At 39.4% G+C, this 12966-nt stretch overlaps 1 protein-coding gene and 1 non-coding gene across 2 annotated transcripts; both read left to right on the plus strand.

Annotated features, from left to right (window-relative positions):
- The first annotated feature begins 8340 nt into the window (after nucleotides 1-8340).
- Nucleotides 8341-11058, plus strand: RPS20 (ribosomal protein S20). The gene is made up of 4 exons (XM_062568217.1): nucleotides 8341-8458; nucleotides 9550-9649; nucleotides 10355-10428; nucleotides 10834-11058. The coding sequence occupies exons 1-4, from the start codon at nucleotides 8456-8458 to the stop codon at nucleotides 11014-11016; spliced, it is 360 nt and encodes a 119-aa protein (XP_062424201.1). The 5' UTR covers nucleotides 8341-8455; the 3' UTR covers nucleotides 11017-11058.
- LOC134137655 (small nucleolar RNA U54) lies at nucleotides 10211-10276 on the plus strand. The gene has a single exon (XR_009957743.1). It is a non-coding gene; the product is annotated as a small nucleolar RNA U54 (small nucleolar RNA).
- Nucleotides 11059-12966: the final 1908 nt, after the last annotated feature.

Genomic DNA, 12966 nt, shown 5'->3' on the forward strand with positions numbered 1-12966 from the left:
CCCAGGCTGAAGAGGCCCAGCTCTTGCAGCCGTTCCTCATAGGGCAGATGCTCCAGCTCTGATCATCTTCGTAGCCCTCCGCTGGACTCTCTCTGGTAGCTCCTCATCTCTCTTGTCCTGGGGAGCCCAGAACTGGACACAGTACTACAGATGAGGCCTCCCCAGGGCTGAGTAGAGGGGCAGGATCACCTCCCTCGACCTGCTGGCAACACTTTTTTGGGGGGGTTCCTTGATGATTGCACTATTTCCAATTATAATGGTGACTAGACATTTGGGCACAGCTCTTTACTGTGATACTTTATTGAGACAACATAAGTGATTTAACAATGCATACTAATACACAAATAATATTGGATCTTTCACTGAAGAGCAAATTTTCTGTTATATATACAGATGATTTTACAAGCTGGGAGTTCATTTCTGCCTGTTGAAGCTGTGTTTTTTGTTACTAAGAAATAAGAGAATCAAGTCTTGCATCCCTAAATATTTGTATATGTATCTGTGCCTACAAAAACAAAGTGACTGGCTTTACCTCACACCAGGAATAGTTCACAAGAATATATTAGAAATGGTCTTTTTCTGAAGAGAAAAGGGACTCTCAAGCTCTGGAAGTTTTCAGAAAGTGAGACACTGACAGAATAAAGTACATGCTGCATGGTCTCAGAACTGTCTTTCAGTAATTAGACTGTTTCAATGTATTTTGTAATGTAAGTATTTTGTACTTAAAAAGAAAAATCTGAGATCATAATGATGAAAAAAATCCCCATTTTTTTCCCCCAATCCCCATTTTTTTTCCCCAGGGGTCATGACCACCATGCTTACATCCACCTTATATGCATACTACAAGAATTGCTTCATTTGCCTAAAAAACTGAATACTTAACCACAATCTTCCTAAGCCATAGCACTATATTTCCTCAGTTCGAACAAGGAGACAATACCTTGATCTGTGCCTGGAACACCTGTTGCTAGTGTTTTCACTGTGCATAGAGAGAGGCATGATTGGAAAGGAAGAGCAATTGTTCGTGCCTACAGATAGTTGTTCACACAACAATGCAAGTGGTTGTTGCATGGGGAAATACTTCTTCATATTAGAGTGCATTTCCTGGGAGACTAACCAATCCATATTCTCACATCTCATAATAATTGATCATTTGCAGACAGTTTGTACATTTCCTTTCACAGCTATTTTTTTATTACAAGTGAAATAGGAAATTCTGCTGTGTATTTAGGTCACAGTTTATGGGAGACTACAGCAAGTCTCCTAAACTTTTCTCTTAAACAGAACTGCTGAATCTTCTATGAAAACACATTACAAACTCTCCAGTTGTTGTTCCTGCCCCCCAACCACAACCTCTTAATTTCTAAGCAGCAGGCTGCAGCTGCTGCTTTGCCATATTAACTTTTTTAGAGAAGTTAGCAAGCCCTTTGAAATGAAAACTTCTTAATATTTGTTGCCTCTTGGATCACTTTCATGTTACATTGTGCATCTGACCAGTTGTTCTGAACAATCATAGTGTAATGATTTCTTCAGTAGCTATTAACTCCCATTTCCAAAGCACATCTTTAATACTAGAGCATCTCCTTTAGTTCCAGGTCCTAAATTTTACATTGTTATTCCTGTTCCTGTCAGTTTTTGAGTAATTTAACTTTGCTAGTTCACACAGGGTCAGGTCACAATAGGAGAAGCACTACTGAATTGGCTTCAGTCTTTCTTTATAAATAGATTCCAGAGCTCGGAAGGTATCTCTTCTCAAGTCTCACAGAATTCAACCTGACATCTATATGTAAGCTAAAGAAAATCATGAGATGCAACCAATATCCTGCTCTAATGGTCCCTTAATACCAAGATGGCGATAATATCTTGCTTTAAATCTCCTTCTCATCATCTATGACAAGCATTTGCCAACCTGTTCCAGTACTCAGAAGTATTCATCAGCTAAAAGCCAGCTGGTTCAAGACTTTCATGAGGAGGGAACTAATCTTGGTGGGATGAAGAAAAACTTAAAAACTCTTTGAGAGGAAAAAAATGTGATCAGTGACTTTATAACAGGGCTCTAAAATGGTAGACAAAGTTATAAACTACTTTTCCTTCTTCAAGGACAGACTTCTAAAACCGTACAAACACCCTGCTGCTAGTAGCTTTCCAAAAAGTCTTTACAAGAGGCAGACATAAACAGGAAAGACAACTCCTGAAGTTTTTATGCACTACTATATACTGCAAGTTCCTAAATGCTCCACATACAAAGAGTCTGTGGTGAAGCCAGTGAAGTATGTGCAACAAGCCTCAGCAAACCAACAAGTATCCTGGAAGCCATTTCCAATTCACCTGTTAAAAAAGTTTGGTATATTCAAATAGTTCAATTTTATTTGAATAATTGCAGGTTTTCAACACTTCAAACTATGTAATTTCAGTGTTTCAAACTACCACAGAATCTTCTTGAACTGTATTTTTCCAAAATAAAACACCTAGTGCTATGTCGTATTGCCTAAAGTGGCAAAATCTGGGTTAGAGAAATCTATGTAGTTTGGAAAAAACTTTTTATATGATTAAACTTTCCACACAAAAAGACTTCCAAAGTGATTTCCAAAATGATAACTGGATGCCACAATACCAGTTTTGCTTGTATATACACTACTTCTATTCTTACTTGACTGATGTTAGGGATTTTTTGTACAAAAATTGCATGGCCCCCTCTTGGTAATGTGGCCTGGATAACAACAGATGATATGGTAGGAATGTGAGTGTAAATAGTGTGTGTGAACAGAATACCCACATCTGCTTGTTCTGAGAGGATGTTTGCCCAAAAACTGATAACGCTAAGAAGAAATTAACAATGACAAAGTTTGCTTAAAACAATGATCAGCCAGATTAAACAGTAACCAGGAGATTACCAAGAGCCTTTTGAGAAAATGAGTTAGCTTGAAAAGTAGTATAAGCATAACATGAGTATTTGTAATTGTGAGGAGAGATTTTGGAGTGACAAAGCAGTAACAGAGCACTGGTGAAACTAGGCATTACCACTTCTGTCTAGGCCTCACAGAGCATCCTCCCCATCAGACACTGCAAGTAGCCTCACAGAGGGAGTGGGGTGACAGCTAGCAGATCAGCAGCATGAGGTGCAGCAGTAGGGAACCACCCCTCAGGTGTGCACATAGGAACTCGTGGGGTGCCTTCCATGTGGTCTCGATTGCAGGGAACTATGCAGCTACACATGTGTCCATAGTATCCACATCTGCAACAGGGTATATTTATAAAGAGGGGACCTTGCACTCCCCAAGAGGGGTGTGCTCTTTTGACCCACACTTCCTGCAAGACAGGAGATACGCACACAGAACCACATGGAAGCATCTGTGGGAGCAGAATTTTTAACGATTAGTTACAGAAGGTTGTTTAAGAAATGCATATATGCTTTTTAAACTACAATACTAGAAACTTGGTGTTATCTACTGTATTGCTGGTACTGATCTACAATACGTAGTTCACTGATTACTGACAAACTGCAAGCTGCTAATCAATAAACCACTTTTTGATCCTGTTTTGATTTAAAGCATGTGAGTTGAACAATTTTTCCCCTGCAAAAGTTTTTGTTCAGTTTTGTTATTGCCAAAGTCACAAGTGTCACATTGGTAAAGCGAGGAATAGAAAGGCACATACCTTTTCAAACAAGCACAGAACACATAATTCAGCTAAACTATGGCTGTTTCAGAACAAATTCAAATTATATTCTCCTGAAAGCAGTCCAGATGCACAATTTGCGTTCAAAGATGTGTTACAGTGATATACCACGGATTCAGCATCACTGGAAATGCTGCAGGATATTAGCAATTGAGTATTTTGTAACTGTAATTTGTGTTAAGAGAAGACAGCAGCAAAGACTAAGGAGAAGGTCCAGAGGAATCAGGCTCTAAGCAGATCAACAATGAGAAGTCACGCGTATTATGTATTAGGAGAAAAATTATGTCTTTGTAAAGAAAAGGAGCTTGTGAGGATAATTTTGAAGCTGATTCTGCTCACTTAAAAGAGATTCAGTTAGCAACATTTATGGTAACTTTTGTCAAGTGTAAACAACTTCTTCAAATCCCAATTGCTCTTTTTCTGAATCATGACTCTAGTTCATGGCTTCCTCAATTACATAAGAAAAGAAAGAAAACATAATATGTTGAGGGGTTTCCCTATTTTTAAGCTGAACCTTATGCAAGTATCATAAAAATTTAGGGATGGGTAAGCTAGATGCTACACTAGAACTCCAGCTATGGGCTTGTGCTCATGCACAACACATCCTACACATCTGTCTCCAAAGAATGTTAGTTACCAGTTAGCTACACAAATCCACATTTAAAGTGGGATATTTTCAGTTCAGCTGTGAATTCTGGAAGAGTTACAATAGCTGAGGCAGCTGTGGACATAAACGTAGATACCCAAAATTTAGAGAGCACAAAGAAATGTCAGTAGATACTACCCTTCCAGAATGAAGAACTTGTAGAAGACTTCTGAGTCATGATATAATAGAATTACCTCAAGCTGACACAAAGACCTGCACATACTTACAATTAAGATCAAGCAGATCCTGAAGCTTTACTTAAAATGCCTGAAAAGAACTTTCGTTACACTTACGTATACAATTGGACATATCTTGTCAGCCTGCTGACCAGTTTAGATACACCACCATCTATCAATGATTTCATGAGAAATCTTGATTTGCAAAGCTTGTGGAACGTGCCTGTCATTAACAGCAAAGGTGCAATCAGAATTCAGCATTCACAAGAAAGCAACAATTAAAAATGCTGAAATGTAATGGGAAATCCACCACAAGCAATCATTTCAAGAGCAATTAATACAACATTTTAGCATATACTGACAGACAACATACACATTCTTATTCAGTTAGTCCTTCAGTCACATAGGCAGACTTATACCTGGATCCATTCTAAATTTATGACTGCTCCAGCACTACAAAAACATCTAGAAGATCTCTTCAAAGACCCCTTATCACATGATCAAAAGACAACAAAAAGCTAATTAACATCTAGGCTTTAGATTTGTGGAATACTGGGCAATCTTTGTGGAGATATGATTTGCTTCAAAGACAGGATAGTAAAAAAAAATTCTATGGGAAATATCAGCAAGATTAAATAAAATGGCATTCAATAGCTAAAGCATCAGACAACCACTCCTTTAGCACAAAATAAAGACATTCAGGCTAGAACTAGACAAAGGACAAAAAAAAATAACGATGAGAAGAACTTAACTGCCTATATGTGTATTTGGAAGTATAAACTCAATTTAATTGGTTTTACTATAACCTAGTGGAAAATACATGGATTACAATATATCATCAATACTTACAGACCATCTGAAGGACCAGCAGGTCAAAGGAAGGAAGAAAATAGCAGGAATATTTGAAAAGCAAAATAAAGTCAGAAAGGGGCATGAATGCACATGGATCAATGTTCTGAGTGAAAAATCATGCAGTTAGATATTAAATAGTTTCTGCTATAGACTATTAAACAGATTATTATAGACTATAGACTAGAAAAGAATGCCTTGGTTCCTAATCCCTATTAATCCCTATGTGATGCGAGGCAAAAAGAGGTGAAGCTTTCAGGACCTTTTTTTTTTTCCCCTAAAAAACATAGGCCAAATGGCCAAATGTACATTAGATATCCAAAGTCAATCCCATAAATGAAGTAACACTAATTGAGGAGAAAAACCTATTCTGAAAACAATATGTAACAAAAGGAAAACAGGCAGAGTGCAAAACGTGGATAAAAAGCTAGAACTGCAGAAAATTCACAAGACAACAAAAACCTATATTTGCAACAGATGTTTACCCATGCGAGAAAGAGGGAGGAGTCATCTTATATGTATTTCACAGAAAGCATAACATTTAGATAAACATTTCTCTTCTACTTTTGAGGAGAAATACATTCATATCAGAAAATTCTAAATAACAAAAGAAAGCCTTAAATATAGGAAATAAAGTAAACTTTTTTTTTTTGAATATGTAAATCAGCACCTCAAGATTACTTGCATCCAACAATTTTAAGAGCTGGCAAAGGAGACCTCTGTACTTTTAATGTGGATTTTTCATAAGCTTTGAGAAATCAGGGGAAGCTCAAAAAAATGTTTCAAAGAAAGCTAAGGTGGTGCCAATATTCTTAAAAATAAACAAACAGGTCAGAATTTCAGGAACTGTCAACCTTGTACTAATCCCAGTAAAAAGTGTGACTGATGCCTTGACACATGACCAAGAAATAAAGGAAACTATTGCTTAAATTACTCAAATGTTTTTTTTTTTTTTTAAAAAAAAAGTCTATTTAACTTTACTTCGCATACAATTAGAGCATAAGTGTGGTAGACAAAAGGAATAATATCGATGTATCAAATATTTGTGAGCTGACTTTTTCCCTATGACACTGAGAAACTGACATAGTAGTGCACACATTTCATGTTAAAGGAGTTTACATTAAGGTGACAGGTCTATATTTTAATTAATAATAAATTAATAATAATAATAATAATACTTAATTACAAATCAGTCAAATGTATTTCTAATTGAATTTTACTGGGAAAAGTATTCTTGGAAAAGAATTTAATATTCTATCAGTTTATCAGAAAATAAAATTTAATGAAAAAGTTCATAAAAGCTCTAAGTAAATAATGCAGAAATACTGCTGATTCAGAACCGTTTGGATCACTGGAAAACTAAGTGTTTAAGTGTGATCATATCACATATCTAAGAATGATTAAATAAAACACTTATAGGATGGAAAACTTCCTCAAGAAGTAGTTGAACTAGCTGATAACAGAGTAAACACTGGCTTCTTATGCATAATTGAGTCCATATTTGCTAATGTAGTTAATCAGCTCAGAAAATAAACCACCAGAAACAAACACTGCTTTTAGTGTAGGAAGAGGCCAGGGAAATAGAACTGTCATCAAAACAGATTCTTCGGCTATTGTTCTCCATTGGCAAAAGCCATTGCAGGTTCCAGCCAGGAGCTGTGGGATGACTACTTCTGAATTCATGTTTATTGCAACTACTTTATCAAAATATAGCATCTCATTCAAAAAAAAAAAAAAAAAACACAAAAAAACAAAAACAAAAAAACAAAAAAACTAGTAAATTGGGGATTTCAAAGAGCAAGTACAAATGCTAGAAGAACTGCAAGACAAGTCTAAAACAGTGTGTTGCAATGTAATGCTTAGCATATCAAAAAATTACCTCATTTGCATGAAGTGTAAGGATCATACAAAGGAGTATAAAAAAAATTGGTGATGAGAACAAAAACTATTATTGGGGCAAAGGCTTAAAAGACCCACTGTTACAGTTGAATTACAGTTCACATTAAAGTACTGTGCAGACTGTTTTTTTGAAAAACTGTAGTAATTACTAAGCTTCCAAAGGTGGCAGCAGTTTTGCTAACACTATATATACCTATGACTATTGAACTACAAAAAACTCCACAGAAGCTACTAAGTTAAAATGTTATTTCAAAAGCACAGCCAAACTAAAAGATGATCACAATAATCTTAGTATAGGCCATAAATCATAACATATAACATCAAATTTTTCCAATTTGATAAATCTGCGAAGTAGCGATATAACTAGAAGCAGACATACTCACAGGATGATACTTTTGTGAGTGACAGCTATCAGTGCTCAGGCCAAATCATTGGCTGTTCTCATTAGAACACTCTCTCTAATGCAGAATCAGGATAAAGCAAGGGGACTTCAATAAATAAACTGGGTCCAAGTTCCTTAATCCAGGCATGAAAAAAGCTAGGGTTTTTACTTGATACGGTTTAAAGCTTCCATTCTTCCACCTCCATTTCTAATAGTGAGTCTAAGATATAATGCTACTTACACAGGGACGAGTCTGCTACCACTAGCAGCAAGGAAAGGGCGCCTGCAGATCAGAGTCTGATGTTACCTATCACAGAAAGCTGACTTCTACCAGCAAAGAGAAACACGGGTGTAAGGTGAGTGCACAGGCCTCGGCGCAGGGCCGCGGCACGGCGCAGGGCCGCCTCCGCCGCGCCCCCCGAGGCGGCCGGGAGGCGGCGGCGCCTGCCCCCCGCCGCGGCGAGGGAAGCGCTGCCCAGCCGCTTCTCGCCCCCAACACGGCGGGGAGCGCCCGTGGGGCTCCCACCGCTCCGCAGCACGGGAAAGCGGAACCCCGACCCCCCTCGCTACCACTACTGTCATTGCTGCCGCCGAGCCCCGGCCGCCGCCGCCGCCGCCGCCCCCGCGCTTCCGCGTCCGGCGCCGCGGGCAGAGCTCCCCGAGCACCCGGATGGAGGCGGCGCCGCTCCCTATATAAGCGCGTCGCGCCCGCCGCGCCCTCCTCTGCCAGTGCAGCCCGCCGCTGCCGCCGCTGCCGCCTCCTGACTCACCGCTGTTCGCTGGGCCGCCCGGGAATAAGTCGGTCAGGAAGGCTCCGCGCCCGCCATGGTGAGGCGGCGGCCGTTGGCGGTGGCCGTTGGGGGAGGGGGGAGCGCGCGCCGCCTCTCGCGGCCGCCGGCGCCGCGTGGCCGCCGGGCCTGGGCCTGGGCCTGGGCGGCCGCGTGCTGCGCCGCCGCGCGGGGCCTCGGGGCCGCTTTGTGCCGCGGCGCTTCCCTGCTGAGCCCTTCGCAGCCCGCCGGCGCGGGGGTGGGCGAGCGTTTGTGCCCGCTCCCCGCGAAGGAGGGTGTTGGTGCGAAGAGCTGCCTGAGCTCCCGAAGCAGCGCGCGCCGTGGCCTTGGCGCTTCCCCCTCGAAGAGCCCCCTCCGGTACTCTGCATATAAACCGGCCGTGCGGCCCGCCGCAAAACGTCAGAGAGGGAAAGGGGGGGAAAAATCCGTGCCGGCGTGAAAAGAAACCGTGCGTTTGTCCTGAAAAATGGCTCCCATTAGAGGAATGAACGCGAGTTAACAGGCATTGTTTGATCAGCCAGCGAAATGCGATATTTCAGCCCCTCTTTTTTTTTTTTTATTCCCCCTATATTTCTTCACTCATTTCTTTCCTTCCATCCTTCCATACACTTGGGCCTCCAGGTTTTTGTGAGCGTTGGGTTGCATAAGCACTTCAAGTCAGACTCCTAAAGTGGCCTAATTAGTTTTTCTGGCCAGGTGCCCCTTTTTGTTCATGTTGGTCAAGTAATTCACACAGCTAAGTCATCGTTTTGTTGATGTCTTTGGTACTCGATTTATGGTGAGGTTGAGTTGTAAGATGCGTAAAATCTTAAATTTTTTTTATCTTTGGGTGTGAAGAGGATTAGTGACTAGACAGCCTGCTGTATATAGGCAAACCATGTGCTCGCAGCTTTCCAAGGCGAAAAGCAGTTAGGCTCAATATTGCTTATACTCCGAGCAGTTAGAGCTAGAATTTTGCCCTTCCTGTCTGTTCTCCCCCTTTGGTCCTTACTGCTCTACCCTCATCTAATAAGTGTGATAAGAGTATAGCTAGATTGTTTTTTACTTGCTAGACCTGTGTTTAAAGACGCTGCATATAGTGTTTGTTGGTGTTGACTGTGATGTTTGATATTCCTGTCTTCAATGTTTTAGGCATTTAAAGATACCGGCAAAGCACCTGTGGAACAAGAAGTAGCAATTCATCGAATTAGAATTACTTTGACAAGTCGCAATGTAAAATCACTTGAGAAAGGTGAGTGATGCTTTTTTTTTTAATGGTGGTAGCTTTTTAACTAATAACGTAAAATATAATGAGATCAATACCAATTAGCATTTGCCCGTTTGCACTGGAGTTAGCTAGGAAAGCCAACCCAAAGGTTTTCATACGCAGACTAGTAGGTTCCAATTTTGTTTTGAATGGAAACTAGTGCTGGAGGTTTTTCAGTGTGCTAGAAATTCATGTCATGATTGCTTACTTTAGAGAATGCACATTCTGCCCTTTAGTTCTTGTAGGATTTTTAAATATTACTGTTTTAATGTACAAAACAGGAAAATATGATTTCTTAATTTGTCACTATTGTTATAAAGAGTTTAGTTTTAGTTTAACATTCTTTAAGGTTTTATTTAAACTTACTTAGGAAATATCTATGCTAGTGTTTTAACCATATATTGCAAATATTGTAGAATTGTTGCTTGATGCAGGATCTTTGGGCTGATACAGGCTGATTTAAATATAACTTAAACTTGTAGTAATGGCTTTTGCCAGTAACATGATTTTGTAAACTATCGGGTAACTCTTCCAGTGATAGGTAGTTGGCTATGAGGATAATACTTGTATATGAATTACTGTGATCATTTTATACGCTATTCTGAGCCAACATCTCATCTGAAATTTTCTTTGCTTAAAAAACAAAATAAAAGCATTCATGACCCTGAATCTCTGTTTTACAATTTTTAGTCTGTGCCGACTTGATCAGAGGTGCTAAGGAAAAAAACCTAAAGGTGAAAGGACCTGTTCGTATGCCCACCAAGGTACTTAAGCTTTCAAGAAGATGGGAAAAGAATTTTGGTTTTCCTGTACATGAACACTTGGAACATACTGAAAAAAAATGTTGAGGTGGAAAGCAGTATTACTAAACTGAGAAGGGTGATGTAGTTTAACCTGATCATGAATTAACAAATTTCTTTGACAGTTAGGAAAAAATAGTGCAACAAATGTTGAAAGCAGAAGTTTTTTGTCCTTAAACTTACTTCAATGTTGAAATCTTTCTTTTTCGTGTAGGGAATAGGCATTAAGAATGAACATCTGTGGAACAGCTCTTTAACAAGTAACTCTCCAATGACGTTATAGATTACATATAGTATTTTTATAGACTGATTCGAGACAGTCTTCTGTGTACATCAGGTTAATACTCCTTGTTTATGATTTTGTTGCAGACTCTGCGAATCACTACCAGGAAGACACCTTGTGGTGAAGGTTCTAAGACTTGGGATCGTTTCCAAATGCGTATCCACAAGCGACTCATTGACTTACACAGCCCTTCTGAGATTGTCAAGCAGATCACTTCCATCAGCATTGAACCAGGTGTAGAAGTTGAAGTTACTATTGCCGATGCCTGAATGATGGTCATCTACTTTTAATAAAGTTGATTTACAAATTTTTTTTGCTGTCTATTTTTATATGTGTGCAAGAGTCTTGGGTAGTTATGTGATGATTTTCATGAAGTTCAAGTGAGATCATAATGAAAATGCTCCATGGGAGGACTATATTTTAAAGAACACTAGTTCAGTTTTAAACATGAAGAACATGACTTGTGGGCATCATAGTTTCATTAGAGTTTGGTGATTGCACAGACATGAGTATATAAACACAGACAGCACTTAAATTATTAGAAATAGTTTTCCTATATAGGATTTAACTTTGGTTGAGACTTTAGTCTATGCCCAGACAGACAATAGCATTAAAATTGATGTTTAGGTAAACTACAAGGTTTTGAATTCTTAGTTTTTGCTGTGCAAGGCTGAGCTAACATTTAGCTTTCTTTGAAGGTTTTTTTTGAGCTTATTCACAGTCAACGGATCCTGAGGATGTTAGTTACAAAACTACATTTGCAGTGAACATGTTGAATTTGGCAAGTTCTTTGTTTAGACAAATCACAATCAAAAAACTCAGCTGTGGAACTCTAGTTCTCTTTCTAGGTTTAGATTTCCAATAAGAAATGTAAAAGGTGAGCTAACTTAGTATGTCAAATAACAAAACAGCTATTTTCTTTGCTACTACTTAGGGCTCTCAAGGGGTAGGAGTGTATGTGTGGTATGTGTGATTAATTCTTAAACTTACAAGAGGAATAGCCCAGAAATCAGTGAAAGATCACTGTTTCATTTCATGCATTAAGATTAGGTTGCCATCCTAGCTTCTGCTCCAAGCACAGGAGAAAACTTGAATTCTACTTAAGCAAGTAACGGAAACAAGGGGACGTGCATTTGTGTGAAGATTGAGATTCCATTCACATTTTCCGAGACCTAAGAAGGTTGCCAGAACTTGAGCTTCTTTCCTCAAGGGTATTCAAGAATCTCATCTGCTCACCCATCTTAATTTTGTTTAATTTAAGTCTTAGAAGGATTCTGTCACTAGCTAGCAGGTTGAGAAACTTTGCTGGAAGGGAGAGGAGAGGGAGTCACACACTGAGATCACAGTGAGCCTGTTTCCTTGGGAAACAGCTTAAAATAATTGTTTTCTCAAAGAATTGTGAGAATAGAGAAAGTATTGGGTTTTGTAAAGGTCAGTTTCTTGTGATACATTATGATAGAACTATGATAAAATTTTCCAGTCTTCATTTTACAATTTATTTTACAGGGTGCTCTCAAAAGCGTGTTAAAATTTGACTTTGTTGTGAACATAAATCAGACTGGTTAAAAGCGGCTAAACTGGGACAGACAATATATTAGAAGTGCTGCCGGCTGAGGCTGGCTGACCTTTGCATATGAGTATTAACTTACACCCACGTCGTCTTCCCTCTGCCTGTTTAACCCCGTAACTTTCTGACCTAAAGCACTGGGAGGAGGGAGGGCTAGCTTTGAAATGAATATGAAACTTCTTCACTTTTCCCTTCCTGTTGGTCAGTAGCTATTGCTATTGAATAGCTTTCTACCAGCTCACGGGCTGACTGTATCTCAGTGTTAAATTACGCCCCTGAACATACCCAAACGACGTAGTCCCATCTATGTTCTTTGGGTAGCTGGACCTCTTTAAAAGAAGTTCTCTGTAGTCTTTGAAGGTTTGGGGTTTTCTCTTTGCCTTCAACTTGTAAAAACAGGAATGCTTGACCTTACTTTGCACCTACTTGTGCTTTTCAAAAATAAAGCCACCTTCCTACTCTCCTAATGTATATGGTCATCTCACATGTATTTTTTTTTTCTGCCAAATAAGCTGTCAGGGAGGTTGTGTCCATTTGCTTGTGTAATGGCTTAAGTTGATGGCCTGTATGCTCTGCTTCAAAGTTACTCCACTGGGGAAACGTCCCTTCTTTCCGTGGACGTGGTTTATTCCACCTAGTATGTGCATAGTTC

This window comes from Rhea pennata, chromosome 2 (assembly GCF_028389875.1).
Source record: "Rhea pennata isolate bPtePen1 chromosome 2, bPtePen1.pri, whole genome shotgun sequence".
Taxonomy (NCBI): Eukaryota; Metazoa; Chordata; class Aves; order Rheiformes; family Rheidae; genus Rhea; species Rhea pennata.

Coding starts and splice junctions, on each gene's coding strand:
- RPS20 (XM_062568217.1), top strand. Junction 9,650..10,354: donor TGTAAAATCACTTGAGAAAG/GTGAGTGATGCT, acceptor TACAATTTTTAG/TCTGTGCCGACTTGATCAGA. Junction 10,429..10,833: donor CTGTTCGTATGCCCACCAAG/GTACTTAAGCTT, acceptor ATTTTGTTGCAG/ACTCTGCGAATCACTACCAG.